General features: G+C 43.0%; 1 protein-coding gene and 1 non-coding gene across 3 annotated transcripts in view; one reads left to right on the top strand and one right to left on the bottom strand.

Annotated features, from left to right (window-relative positions):
• Nucleotides 1–14,713, top strand: part of BORCS5 (BLOC-1 related complex subunit 5) — a 96,469-nt gene extending 81,756 nt beyond the window's left edge. For both annotated transcript variants that reach the window (XM_061125034.1, XM_061125033.1), the window contains exon 4: nt 12,257–14,713. In XM_061125034.1, the coding sequence (XP_060981017.1) occupies nt 12,257–12,487 (231 nt within the window). In that variant the 3' untranslated portion in view covers nt 12,488–14,713. The remainder of the gene's footprint in view (nt 1–12,256) is intronic.
• LOC133044127 (U6 spliceosomal RNA) lies at nt 5,846–5,952 on the bottom strand. Its single transcript, XR_009689870.1, has one exon. It is a non-coding gene; the product is annotated as a U6 spliceosomal RNA (small nuclear RNA).
• Nucleotides 14,714–15,030: the final 317 nt, after the last annotated feature.

Below are 15,030 nucleotides of genomic sequence, written 5' to 3' on the forward strand. Positions count from 1 at the left end.
TGCAGGAGCAAGTCAGGAATGCGACTTCCCTGGTGACCCGGTGGTTAGAGACTCGGCACTGACACTTTGGGGGATGTGGGTCCCACCCCTGGTTGCGGAACTGACATCCTGCATGCCATGTGGCATGGCTAAAAAATAAATAAAACAAAAAAATTTTAAAAAAGAACAAATCCTAAAGGAATTCAGTCCTGAATGTTTATTGAAAGGACTGATGTTGAAGCTGAAACTCCAATACTTTGGCCACCTGATGTGAAGAACTGACTCATTGGAAAAGACCCTGATGCTAGGAAAGATTGAAGGCGGGAGGAGAAGGGGACGACAGAGGATGAGATGGTTGGATGATGTCCCTGACCCAGTGGACATGAGTTTGAGCAATCTCCAGGAGTTGGTGATGGACAGGGAAGCCTGGCGTACTGCAGTTCATGGGGTCGCAGAGTCAGACACAACTGAGCGACTGAACTGAACTGAAGGAAGGTTCTAGGCAATGATTAAGAACTTGAGTTTTAGGTACCTCTCATTGTTTTATAGGATACATTTCAGTGGTTTTTGGTGTATTCACAAACTTGTGCAGCCAATATCACTATCTAATTCCAGAATATTTCATCACCCCCCAAAATAAGCACTGTATAAATTAGCCGTCACTCCTCACACCCCATTCTCGCACCCCTGGCAACCACTAATCTCCTGTCTCTGTGAGTTGCCTGTTCTGGGCATTTCACATACTTGGAATCATAAGATGTGGCCTGTTGTGTCTGGCTTTTTCACTTAGCATAGTGTTTTCAGAGTTCATCCATGATGTGGCTTTTATCAGTATCGCTTCCCTTTTTATGGTGAGCACTATTCTGTTGTATGAATATATCACAATTTGGTTTATCCATTTCCCAGTTGATGGGCATTTGCGTTGTTACTGCGTTGTGACTATTATGAAATTGTTAGGTAGTTAGAATAGGGAAAAGGAGTCCAGAATGGCGGTGGCTAAAAGACCTGGAAGGGAAAAGCCCGCGAAAATAGAACAAAGGAAGGTCCGAGGACCAGAGTGAGAACTTCAGGTAAAACAAACAGCACTCCTGGCTGGCCCGGTTTACACAGGACAGGCCCAGGGAGAGAGAAACGTATAAAAAGAGGAGCCAACGCTAGCTCCCTCTCTCTCTCCCGCGTGCTGGGGCGCTCTTCTCTCACATCTTTAGGTCTACATGCCCTCGCGCCTTGAAGATGGATTTTCCTGCTATTATCTAAATAAAATAGAGCTGTAACACTGAGCTATAACACTGATTTATCTAAGAGCTATAACACGGTCCGCTCGACACCTGAGAGCTATAACACGGTGTGTCCAAGACCCGAGAGCTGTGACGCCGAGGAGGGCTTTAATGTCCGTCACTCCAAAGCTTTGTTGTGACCAGACAAAAACTGAGGAGCATGCGCTCACCTGACAAAATAATGTTGTCATGAACATGTGCTTACAGGTTTTTCTGTGAATAGCCATTTCAATTCTCTTGAGTATATATATCGAAGAGTGAAAGTGCTGGGTCATGTGGTATTTAATGGTCACCCTGTATTTAATTCTTGGAGAAACTAAAGTGTGCCGTACCATTCCCACCAGCTGTGCGTGAGGATTCCAGTTTCTCCACGTCCTCACCAACACTTACTGCCTAGCTTTTTATTTCAGCCATCCTAGTGAGTGTCAAGTCGTAGCTGTTTGTGGTTTTGATTTTCATTTTCCTAATGACTGAAGATGTTGAGCGCCTTTCCGTTGCCCACTGGACAGAATTTCAAGCTGTATTTGCAGCCCCAGATTTTGCCCTTGGGACTAATTTACTTAGTTATGTCAACTGCTTTCTAATCACTATTGGTAGTTCTGAGATTCAGAATGGGAGAAGGAGTGAAGCTTTTTATAAGGCATTGAAGCAGTTTCTTTTGAAGGTGATCATATAATTGGGGAATTTCTTAGTTTTATGTTAGTACTTATGAAAAACAGATCTCCAAACAGATTTGGCCGTCCGATGGTATTTCTTATAATAATATAACTTTACATTTTTATAGCTCTGGTCTCTTTTTAGGTCATTTTCAATATATCATCTCATTTGTAATCTTCATAACACTACTGTAAAATAATAGGTGAATGGATGGACGAGTATTACCATTCCCATTTTTAAGAAGGAGAAACTCAGGCTCACACAAATAGTAGGGTTTAAATTCAAGTCTTCTGATTTCTATCTTTCTATAGCAGTGAATTTTAGCCAAGTCGTTGAGCCTGCATTGCTAAAAATCAGTGATAGGCCCATCTCCAAAAAGACATTAAAGGCTTGGCCACATCCCTATAGATTATTATAGACCTGAGAATTCATTATTTGGATATATGTAAACTAGAATGAATTCTCAGTTTTCCATTTAACCCCTCTAGCTAGAAAAAAGAATTAAAAGAGCAGAGTTGTGTACCCCTGTGTATTCATTACACTTGGGGGCGCTGAAGGATATCTATACAAAGGAACAAAGCTGGGGCTGGATTTGAAATGTGAGGAAAGGCCAGAAAGCCCTTGGTTTGTTGGCCTCAGCTCATCGTGGCCTCCAGCTCCCAACCCCCATATTCCTAAATTGACCAGCTTGGGAAACCAGAATTTAAAGGCAGAATGAATGCAGACAAAGTGGACTAGTTGAGATCAAATAAAAATTGACCTTGAAGCGTAAGTTAACTGAGACATCACATTAAAAGCTGAACATTACTTTTAAAGGATGGAAAAAATGAGTGACTTTTTAAAATAGAGTCTCAAGTTCTTGAGCAATCTTTTTAAAAAAATATTTATTAAGGCTGCATTGGGTCTGAGTTGCATCATGTGCGATCTTGTGCTGGGGGCTCACAGACTCACTAGTTGCCGTGTGTGGGCTTACTTGCTCCGAGACATGTGGGATCTTAGTTCCCCGACCAGGGATCGAACCTGTGGCCCCTGCATTTCAAGGCAGATTCCTAACCACAGGACCACCAGGTGAGTCCCAAGTCCTTAAGCAGTCTTTTTTTAACAGTTTTTTTAAAAAAGACTTAAGTAACTTAAGAAGAGGAGGAAAAGCAATAATCTGTTGATTGTATAGAGTTGAATTTTGTTAACTGTGAAACACAGTTTGTCTACTCATTTTCTTTTGATCTGTGAAAAAGTTAAATTTGCTTTTCACCATCTTGAACCTATCTCCAGCTTAGGGTTTTAGAATTTAGAAGATGTACACTCTTCTTTCTGAAGCTCTTGCTGTTGTCATGCATCTTTTTTCTAATTTAGAGCTATTTACTCTTGAAGTATGTATCTCTACTTTGACAAGGTTACCTTTACTTTGAAAGGGAAGTTCCATAAAGCATTTAGACATCCTCCATAGGATGACCTACCTTTCCCAAACCAGCATCAAAGCTTATTCTATCAGGAAATTTTAAAAAATAATTTTTGAAGCAGTGTACTCTTGCTAGAGAGGATATCGTTTATTGAAACTCTTCTGCTTGCTTTCAAAATATCTTTTGAAAAATGTATATATACATGCAAGTATATGTTTGTATTTTTATTTTACCATGTTGGTAATATGGTAATAGTAACTCATTCTCATGGCTGAACGTATAAATCAAAAACATATGGAAGGACTTGTAGGTAAATAATGATTTCAGTTATTACATAGCGTGAAATGTTTCTGTAAGGGAACTTGGGGGTAAGTAATGTGACTGTGTTGTAAGATTTTCAGCAGCAGAAGTTCAGAACAAAAATAAAACTTACCAGCAAAATACACAATGGTAGACTGTCCTCTGAGTGATTGTGTAAACCTTAAAGATAGTGTAATAGTGATGAGCCATAAAAATTGCTCACCCGCCTTTAAAATTCCTTTTTTAAATGTTTTTATTTCTGTATGTATTTGGCTGTACTGGGTCTTAGTTGCAGCATGAGAACTCTTAGTGTTGCAACATGTGGGATCAGTTTCCTGATGAGGGATCAAACTCAGGCCTCCCGAGTCTTAGCCACTGCACCACCAGGGCCTTTATAAAACAAGATACATGTGCCTGTGTGTATATCTTCAAAGGTCATAATTTTTTCTGCCCATATTTACTTAATCTTGCTTTTCCATTTTTCATGTAAAAGAGGTTTCTAGACCTAGTTTCTCTTTCAGTTCACATGTATTTGGTAATGTGTTTATCTGGGGCTCTTCTTTGTGTTTTGTGCCTGTTATCTCATTATTCCTCACTTTAATCACATGAGGTAAGTCCTACCATTATGCCTAGTTTAAGGGTGAAGAAACTGAAGCTCAAAGAGGTTAAGTAATTGGTTCAAGGTCACAAAGATGATCAATCATATGCACAACCGAGATTTTGACCCAGTTTTGTCTGATAGCACTGTCTTCAGCTGCAAGCTATATACACGGCCATAAAGCTAGAATGGTGACATGCTCACAGTAATCCTTTGTTTATTTTGTTGCTTCTACTGAAGCCCCTGCCCCACTTCTGAGACAAGCCCACCGCTCTGAGAGCAACTCGTGAGTCACTCAGCTCCAGCTCAGAAATGCCTCAGATGTTTGAGCAGGTCATTTTGCAGGGTCTGGATGGTCAGTTCACACCTTAGGTGAGAGCTCTGGCAAAACCGTTCGGAGGTGAGCTATTGAGGGTTTAAGCCAGTGGATCTGAAAACCACTGAGTGCATTTCTGCCACCCCAGCTCAGCAAGGACGGGAGCATCTGTGAAACGGGTCCCTCCCTGGTGACGTGCTCAGCCCCTTGGGCGCAGGTGTCAGGAATAGCCCCCTCTCATCTGGGAGCAGTAGCTATCTAGAGACTGGGATGGCATCCAGGGTCATCTTGATCATGGATGAAAAGCCTCCAGTGTCCTCACAGTGATATGGCCGTTGACCATGATGTCTTCCTTTCCACACCGGGGCATCCCCCTGGGAGTTCTGTGGAAAATGCTGCCTGGTTAATATCTAGCTACTCTTTTTCCTGATCTGTAGTCCAGCTTACTTAGCAGTGCCCATGGGTTCAATCTTCAGGCAAGTTTTACTATTTTACCCAAGAGATCCAGATTCGACTTCAAGTTCACCTCCAGCAGGACTTTTCCCTGGGCTCCCAGACCATTTCCAGTGGCTCCCCTCCTTTCCTTCATAATAAATTCAGTTGACATTCAGCTGATGAGTTGTAGGCTCACTTTCCTGGAAGGGATCTTGATTCTCCTTTTCAGGGCTTCCCTGATGGCTCAGCGGGTAAAGGATCTGCCTGCAATGTAGGAGACACAGGAGATGTGGGTTTGATCTCTGGGTTGGGAAAATCCCCTGGAGAAGGAAATGGCCACCCACTCCAGTATTCTTGCTTGAACAATCCCATGGACAGAGGAGCCTGGCAGGCTACAGTCCAAAGGGTCTCAAAGAGTCGGATATAACTAGGCGATTAAGCCTGCATGCATAAAGATCTTAAAAACAGATTTTCTTTAGAAATTCAATGAATGTTTTAATGAGACAGAGGCCCAGGTCAGTTCTCCTGGGGGAAAAAAAAAAACAAAAAACTTGGGTTTTTTTTCTTAACATTGAGTTGTAAGAGGTCTTTATATATTCTGAATATATGTGTGTGTATATATATATACGTATATATATATAATACCTTAGTCTGTGTCTTGCCTTATCATTTTCTTAATGGTATCTTTCAAAGAGAAGTTTTAAATTTTGATGATCAGTTTAACCATTTTTTGTTTTATGGTTAATGTTTTACGGACCTAAGAAATCTTTGCTTTCTACAGGGTAGCAAAGGTTTTTCTCCTGTGTTTTCTTCTAAAAGTTTATTTTATTTTTTTTTAGTTTTTTAAAAAATGTTTATTTTTTTCAAAGAAAAACGACAACAGAAAAATATGGAGCGCTTCACGAATTTGCGTGTCATCCTTGCGCAGGGGCCTTGCTAATCTTCTCTGTATCGTTCCAATTTTAGTATATGTGCTGCCGAAGCGAGCACTCTTCTAAAAGTTTTATAGTTTTAGATTCTGTGTTTAGGTCTGTGATTTGTTTCATGCTAATCTTTGTGAAGGGAGTGAGATATGGGGGTTCAGGGTTTGTTTGTTTTTTTTTTTTTCTGTATAGATATTTAGTTGTTCTGCAAGTTGTTGAAAATTTTTCTTTAATATATTACCTTGGAAATTTTGGTTAAAAAAAAAAGTCAGTTGACCACATATGTTTAGATCTATGTCTATACTCTGTTCAGTTACACTGGTCTATATATGTCTGTCTCTATGCCACTACCATACTATTCTGATTACTGTAGGTTTATATTAGGTCTTGAAACAAGTACTGTAAGTCTTTCAAACTTTGTTCTTTTGTGCTTTTTTTTCTGGCCACACCTTGCACAGCTTGTGGAATCTCAGTCCCCCAACCAGGGATTTAATCTGAGCCACTGCAGTGAAAGCCTGGAATCCTAACCACAGTACATCAGGGAGCTTCCCAAACTTGGTTCTTTTTCATAGTTCTTTTGACCATTCTATTTAGTGACAATCAGCCAATCAAATCCCTACCCGTCCCCCCAAAAGCCATCTAGAATTTTGATTTAGATTGCAAATGAATCTATAAATCGATTTGGTAAAAATTGACATCTTGATATTTAATCTTCCGTGAACATAGTATATACCTCTCCATTTTTTGAGATCTCCTTTAATTTTTCCCAGCAGGGTTTTATAATATCAGTGTTCAGGTCTTATACATATTTTTTTGATGTTTTCTCTAAGTTGATGTTCATGCAGTTGTTAAGTTTTATATATATTTTTTCATTCCATTGTTGGGTTGTTCACTGCAAATATGTAGAAATGCAATTGATTTTTGTATATTGACTGTGTATCTTGCAATCCTGCTAAATTCACTTGTTGGTTTTATTAGGTTTGGGGTCTAAGTTTCCATAGGATTTTCTAGGCACACTATCATGTCATCTGTAGATTAAGACCATTTTATTTATTCCTTTCCAGTTCCTGTGCTTTTTATTTCCTTTGGTTGTCTTATTACACTGGCTAGGATCCCTAGTACAATGTTGAAGAGAAGTGGTGAGAGTGGGCAAGAATCCTTGCCTTATTCCTGCTGTTAGGGAGAAAAGTGTTGTCTACCACTAACTATGATGTTAAGTATTGGTTTTTCATAGACACCTTTATCAGATTGAGGGAGTTTCCTTCTGTCCCTAATTTGCTGAAATGTTTTATAATTGAATTTGTCAAGTGCTTTTTCTGCATTGATTTGAAATGATTGTGATTTTTAATCTTTATTATATCAAAATGACAAACTTTCATTTTCAGATGCTTGAGAAAGCTTACATCCTTTAGATAAACCCCACTTGGTAATGATATACTGTCCTTTTTGCATATTGCTGCTTTGATTTGCTAATATTTTGGACCCATTGGTGGGCAGTAGACCAGCCAGATGGGCAAATCCACATCAGGTATTTGGAACAAGTCTGAGGCCCTTCTACAGATGTCTCATGCCTTAGTAAAACTTGTACAAATAATCTTATCTCCTTTTTCACCTGCCCTTTGAAATATACTGCCACCAGTGACAATGTGTGAATATGTGGGGCAAGGTTTAAAGTATGAATTTAAGAGTAAACAGCAAGTTCGTAAGGGTAGGGACTCTCACATTCATTCTATCAGTGTAAGATTAAATCCCACTAGTTTACCAAGACCTGAAATTACGGTGGCTCATACAGAATGGAAATTTGTTGTTCTCTCCCACTCCTGGTACAAGTTGTATTGGGCAAAAGTCCTCATAGGCCCAGACTTCATCTGGTTCGCCGCTGTGCCAACCCAAGGATTGTGACCTTCATTATTCTTGTGACCCATGAGGACTGCATCTGCTTTTGAGCATCAGCAGAGGGAGGGAAGGGATGAAGGAGAAGAGGAGGAACAGGCCTGCTAACTTTTAAGGAAGATGCCTGGAAGCTCCATGAGTGACTTCCTCCTGTATGTGCCGTTGATTGGTCCTTAGTCACGTGGTCACAGCAAGGCCAGGATTTTGAGGCAAGAGTCATGGGAACTAGTCATTCTCTATTGGAAAAATCTGATAGTTTTTTTCTTGAACTTAAATGGTTTTGCTGAAAGTTCCTGAAACAGGGTTATTTGCAACATTTCTCCTTCTGGGCCTGAGATTCCTAGAATAGTAAAGTCATGTTAACAAAGAGAGTGGAAGAGAAAAGTCATGTTAATTCACACAGTCTGCCGTGTGGGTGTAAACAGTTCATTCTCAATATCTGTATCGCTAGGACCCCACATGATGCATGGCAGTAAATGTCTGCTGTCTCTGTATATTGTATTTACGGTTCCTTGTTGGAATCCCAGTGCCAGAATAAAAATGGGAAAGGTAAACATGTTCCAGTTTGTCCAAATGGTAAGATTCAGGGCTGGGTCACTTTGCCGTGCACCTGACTATCACAACTATCACAACATTGTCAATCAGCTCTACTCCAATACAGAATAAAAAAGTTTTAAAAAATGGTAAAAGGTTCTGAACTGTATTAGATACTGACAGTGCCTAAAGTTGTGTCAGATACGCTGGAAAGTCTGTGCCTGGGGCTCATGGGTACATGCTACAGTAGGGATTAGGGCTCAGTGGTCAGGAGCAGTGGTAAGAGAACGAAGGGCAGGCTCTCTCAGAGGTTAGAGTGTTTTGTGTTTGTCTTTATCACACCATGCTCGCGGGCTTTGCAGAAACAGGTGTTGAGCGCCTGCCAGCACTTTGCCTGATGCCGGGGCTAGGAAGGACTGAGGGAGCATCTGAACTTTGAGACAGAAACTTGAGTCTTGGTGGTGTGATTGTTTCTTCCCTGGTCAGGGAACAGCAGCAGGCAGAGAGGGAGTGGATGTGGGTCCGCGCAGAGGAAGGGTACGGGCATCTGACACTCTGGTGGTGTCTTCTCCCTGCTCTTATCCAGATGATCGGTTCCAAAGAGCCCCATCAAGGGAGGAAAAGAGATCCCAGAAGGGGAGCCCAGAACCCCAACTTTGTTTGACTGGAGGGGAGGGTACATGAAACAGTTCTCTATTTACCTCTTGTGGTGCTGACTTGGCTTGGTTGACATTTGTGGTTCTGGCACAGAGTGCCACTCCCTCCAGGCAGCTCATGTAGATTGACTGTGCTCCGCAGAAGGATGGAGGACCAAGCGAGTTATAAAACCCCTCCGTGCCCGGCCGAGTCCTGAGCTGGGGCGGTGGTGTTGTTCAGACCCTAAGTCATGTCCGAATCCTTGTGACCCCATGGACTGCAACCCGCCAGGTTCCCCTGTCCGCCACTATCTCCCATGCAAGAGTGTGTGTCTGCTAAGTTGCTTCAGTCATGTCTGACTCCTTGCAATCCTGTGGACTGTAGCCCTCCAGGGGATATTCCCAACCCAGGGATCAAACCCATGTTTCTTATGTCTTCTGCATTAGCAGGCAGGTTCTTTACCACTACGCCACCTGGGAAGCCACCACTATCTCCCAGAGTTTGTTCAAATTCATATCCATTGAGTCGGTGATGCTATCTAATCATCTCATCCTCTGCCACCCCCTTCTCCTTTTGCCTTCAATCTTTCCCAGCATCAGGGTCCTTTCCAATGTGTCAGCTCTTCACAGCAGGTGGCCAAAGTATTGGAGCTGGTGTGTTAGCACACCTCATCTCATTTTGTCCTCCCAGCAACCCTACAAATCTGCCATCAGTCCCTGGATTTTTGCAGATGAGAAACCTGAGACAGGAAGGATGAGTATTAGCAACTCAAGTGGCAGTTGTTGTTCAGCCGCTCAGTCATGTCTCACTCTTTGCTACCCCACGGACTGCAGCACGCCAGACTTTTCTGTCCTTCACCATCTCCTGGAGCTTGCTCAAACTCATGTCCATTGAGTCAGTGATGCCATCCAACCATCTTGTCCTCTGTCGTCCCCTTCTCCTCATGCTTTCAGTCTTTCCCAGCATCAGGGTCTTTTCTAATGAGTCAGCTTTTTGCATCAAGTGGCCAAAATATTGGAGCTTCAGCTTCAGCATCAGTCCTTCCAATGAACGCCCAGGACTGATCTCCTTTAGGATGGACTGGTTGGATCTCCTTGCAGCCCAAGGGCCTCTCAAGAGTCTTTTCCAACACCACAGTTCAAAAGCATCAATTCTGAGGTGCTCAGCCTTCTTTATGGTCCGACTCTCACATCCGTACATGACTACTGGAAAAGCCATAGCTTTGACTAGAGGACCTTTATGGGCAAACTAATGTCTCTTTTAATACGCTGTCTAGGTATGTCATAGCTTTTCTTTCAAGGAGCAAGCATCTTTTAATTTCATAGCTGCAGTCACCATCTGCAGTGATTTTGGAGCCCAAGAAAATAAAATCTGTCACATTTCCATTGTTTTCCCATCTATTTGCCATAAAGTGATAGTACCGGATGCCATGATCTTTGTTTTTTGAATGTTGAGTTTTAAGCCAACTTTTTAGCTGTCCTCTTTCACCCTCATTATGAGACTCTTTACTTCCTCTTCACTTTCTTGCCATAAGGGTGGTATCATCTGGATATCTGAGGTTATTGATATTTTTCCTGGCAGTCTTGATTCTAGCTTGTGCTTCCTCCAGCCCAGCATTTCACATGATGTACTCTGCATAAAAGTTAAATAAGCAGGGTGACAATATACAGCCTTGACATACTCCTTTCCCAATTTTGAACCAGTCCATTGTTCCATGTGTGGTTCTGACTGTTGCTTCTTGACCCGCATACAGGTTTCACAGGAGGCAGGTAAGGTGGTCTGGTATTCCCATCTCTTGAAGAATTTTTCACAGTTTATTGTGATCCACACAGTCAAAGGCTTTAGCATAGTCAATGAAGCAAATGTTTTTCTGGAATTCTCTTGCTTTTTCTATGATCCAGTGGATGTTGGCAATTTATCACTGCTTCCTCTCTATTTTCCAAATCCAGCTTGTTGGTTCACATACTGTTGAAGCCTGGCTTGGAGAATTTTGAGCATTACTTTGCTAGCATGTGAAATGAGTGCATTTGTGCGGTAGTTTGAACATTATTCGGCATTGCCCTTCTTTGGGATGGAAGGAAGACTGATCTTTTCTTGTCCTCTAGCCACTGCTGAGTTTTCCATAATAGCTGGAATATTGAGTGCAGCACTCTTCACAGCATCATCTTTTAGGATTTGAAGTACCTCAGCTGGAATTCCATCACCTTCACTAGCTTTGTTCGTAGTGATGCTTCCTAAGGCCCACTTGGCTTCACACTCCTAGATGTCTGGCTCTAGGTGAGTGATAACACCATCGTGGTTATCTGGGTCATTAAGATCTTTTTCGTATAGTTCTTCTGTGTATTCTTGCCACCTCTTTTTAATATCTTCTGCTTCTCTTAGGTCCATACTGTTTGTGTCCTTTTTGTGCCCATCTGTGCATGAAATGTTCTCTTGGTATCTCTAATTTTCTTGAAGAGATCTCTATAGTCTTTCCCATTCTGTTGTTTTCCTCTGTTGCCTTGCATTGTTCACTTAGGAAGGTTTTCTTACTTCTCCTTGCTTTTCTTTGGAACTCTGCATTCAGATGGATATATCTTTTCTCCTTTGCCTTTCACTTCTCTTCTCAACTATTTGTAAGGCCTCCTCAGACAACCATTTTGGCTTTTTGCATTTCTTTTTCTTGGGGATGGTTTTGATCACCGCCTCCTATACAGTGTCACGAACCTCTGTCCATAGTTCTTCAGGCACTCTATCAGATCTAATCCCTTGAATCTATTTCTTACTTCCAGTGTATAATCATAAGGGATTTGGTTTACGTCATACCTGGATGGCCTAGTGCTTTTCCCTACTTTCTTTAATTTAAGTCTGAATTTTGCAATAAGGAGTTCATGATCTGAGCCACAGTCAGCTTGCAGTCTTGTTTTTGCTGATTTATAGAGCTTCTCCATCTATACAAGGGCGGAGCCAGAGTCAAACCCCATCTGCCTGATTTCCCAGCCCAGGATTCTTTCTTTTTTGTTGTTGTTGTTGTTTTTTTCAGGATTCTTTCTATAGAGAAAAAGAGCTAGAAACTCCCTGGGCCTCACCCAGGACTAAGTGGCTCACACACCCAGAACTGGAGCTGGAGGCCTTCACCTCACTCCCCCTGCGAAGGGTACCAGCCACATTCAGGAAGGTTTTCGTCCCCCATGCGTCCACTTCCAGGAATGCTTGTCCTCCCCCACGTGGCCCGTGCTCCGCACCTGTTGCTCACGGCGCCCCGCCCCATCCTCTCGCTGACTTGTTTCCACCAGATTGAACGTGTCTCACTTTTCTTGCCCCTGCAGATGGATCTGTCTGTAGAAACCCTCTTTAGCTTCATGCAGGAGCGCCAGAAAAGGTACGCCAAATATGCGGAGCAGATCCAAAAGGTCAACGAGATGTCAGCCATCCTGCGTCGCATCCAGATGGGCATAGACCAAACGGTACCGCTGCTGGAGCGGCTCAACAGCCTGCTGCCCGAGGCCGAGCGCCTGGAGCCCTTCAGCGTGAAGCCCGACCGGGAGCTCAGGCTGTAGCCAGCTTCCCCCAGCACCGCCAGGCTCCCAGGCTCCGGGGCCTTTGGAGCCAGAGACACAAGAGGTGACCTAGGTCAGGGGAGTGTGGTGCTCCCTGAGGGCACGGGAGGCAGTCCGTTGCCCTGGAGACCTGTGATGCCCCAGCTCTCCCCTTGACGCACTTTCCCCTGCAAATCCAACCAACCTGTCCTCCCTGGTCTCCCAAGTGGGAATATTTGAACTCTTAGGAATTCTGTACAGAACCCTGCCTTGGGAATTATTATTTTTTTAATTTAGTTTGCTTTTTTTTTTTTTTTTTTTATTGACAGTGTATATTATCTAATCTAGCTTGCAGACTGAAACTATTTGAAGAGAAGGGGGAAGAGGATTTCAGGAAGCCCTGTGTCTGATGCCTTTGTGACATTTTTCTCCATAGGCTGTCCGGGTTGTAAAGATAAAGAACTAACTTAATCCAGGTGTGTGTGTCATGTTTCCATTGCAGCCAGTCTCGATCTGGCCTGGCAGGGCGCTGGCATTGCTTCTGTGACAGCTTAGGGTGTCCCTGCCGTGTCGTCATTGGAAACTGAAGCCTCCCTTTCCACAGCCTGGCTGGGTCCGTCTCCCACTGATAATGGGTTTCCTTGATGCAGACATAGTTTAGGTTTCCTCTCGTTACATCAGCGTTGGCAGGACTCCAGTTTCTGAAGCAGGTTTTAGCCAGCCTCACTTTAGCAGTTTCGCAGACACGTGGAGCGGAGGGGAAAAGCGCACACCCAGAGGCATCCACGGGGCCCACTGCCTGGGCCAGACACTGTGTCTGCATGCAAAAAGGGCTGTGTAGTCCCTGCCCTTCTTCTCTGAAGAGAAAAAACAACTCCAAGCGCTGCTGAATTTCTCTGGGAGTTTAGGAAATGAAGCAATTTGAGGAACCACAGAAGTTCTTAGCACAGTACTTTGCACGTCATAAAGGTTCTAGTGGACGAGAAGACTGCAGAAGCCAAGAAATGGAATGCAGGACCGACCCAGGCCGGAAGACGGAGCCCAGGAGCTGGGGATAGAGGGAGGTCACTGGGGCCCACGGGGCTCCGAGGTTTCTCCAGACCTCAGAGGGTGATTTTTTACGTGTCCAAACAGCCTTCGGTATATTTATAAGGTTAAAATTGATCCCACTTAATTTAGCATCTCTCAGGTAAACGTCATCTGATTCTTATAATCAGATTTTGATTGAATTTGATCAAACACTATCCTGTAAGGTTCTTAGAACCCAGAGTAAAATGTAGAGCATAAAACAACTGCATGATGGCTCAAGTATAAACATTCCAAGCTCAATGGAAAATATAATTTTCTAAAATTCAGACATGTGTAAAAATCAACAGCTTCCAGAATTCTCTAGGGACCAAGACACATCAAGATGGTTCACTCTCTCGGAGCCGGAAAGACAGGTTGGAACCCAGAGCCAAATGCAGAGGCCAAGATGGCGTCTGCCTTCCTCAGAGGGCACCCTCCTGGGAACCGCTTCTTAGCACCATGAGGAAAGTGGGTAGACACCCAGCCCAGGAAGGTGAGGTGGCCTGAGGGAGCTAGGGAGGGGCTGGAAGCTCTGCACTGGGAGTGGGGAGCTAGACTTTCAGAGGTCAGAGGTTTGGGGGCCATTCTGGTGAAAGAAGCTCTTTTTCTTTTTTTTCCAAGTTGTATTCCCTCCTGTTTTTTTTTTTTTTTTAATTATTTATTTTAATTGGAGGGTAATTACTTCACAATATTGTGGTGGTTTTTGCCATACGTCAATGTGAATCAGCCACAACTATACTTGTGGTCCCCCTGCCTCCTGAACCCCCTTCCCACCTCCCTCCTCACCCTGTCCCTCTAGGTTGTCCCAGAGCACCATCTCTGGGTGCCCTGAGAAGCTTGTCTTTATAAATGCCTTTGATGGTCGGGATTTCAGTGGGGCTTTGAACCATTTCTGGAGCAATTCATCAGAGTTCACATCAGGAAAGATGTTCTGTAATTTTAGAAACCTGTTGAGTAGCTAAGGTTACTCTAGGAAATGTCACGGATGGGAAGGCCACAATGTTTGTTAAATAATGCCCCCCACCCACTGCCACATTGCTGTGTTCCTCCTGTGTATTAAATTTTCATGTAATTGAGAATCTGGTGTTGGACTTTATTTGAATCCATTGATCTTTGTCTTCATACTGTTTCATGCTGTTTTTTTTTTTCATACTTTTAATATTAAAATTTTATAATACATTTTAGTATCTGATGTGGTTACATAAACACCCCCTTTTTCCTAACTTCACTTTTTTTTAAACTTCAAACTGGCAGAAAAGCTGAAAAAAATAATACGAGGCGTTCTCATCTTCCCTTCTGCTAGACTGACAGAACGTGGCCTTTTTCAGCCCTCACCCTCATTGTCTTTTGAGTTCCCGTGATATCAGAACCTGGTTCTGAACACCAGGTAGCTTGTAGCCTTCAAAGAAGGAAGGGCTGGTTGTCTACCGAGCTGTAAGAACAGCTCAGGGGTCAGGTCCCATTATCCTCGCTGCAGTTAATACAATTTATAAATA

Source organism: Dama dama, chromosome 22 (assembly GCF_033118175.1).
Source record: "Dama dama isolate Ldn47 chromosome 22, ASM3311817v1, whole genome shotgun sequence".
Classification (NCBI taxonomy): domain Eukaryota; kingdom Metazoa; phylum Chordata; class Mammalia; order Artiodactyla; family Cervidae; genus Dama; species Dama dama.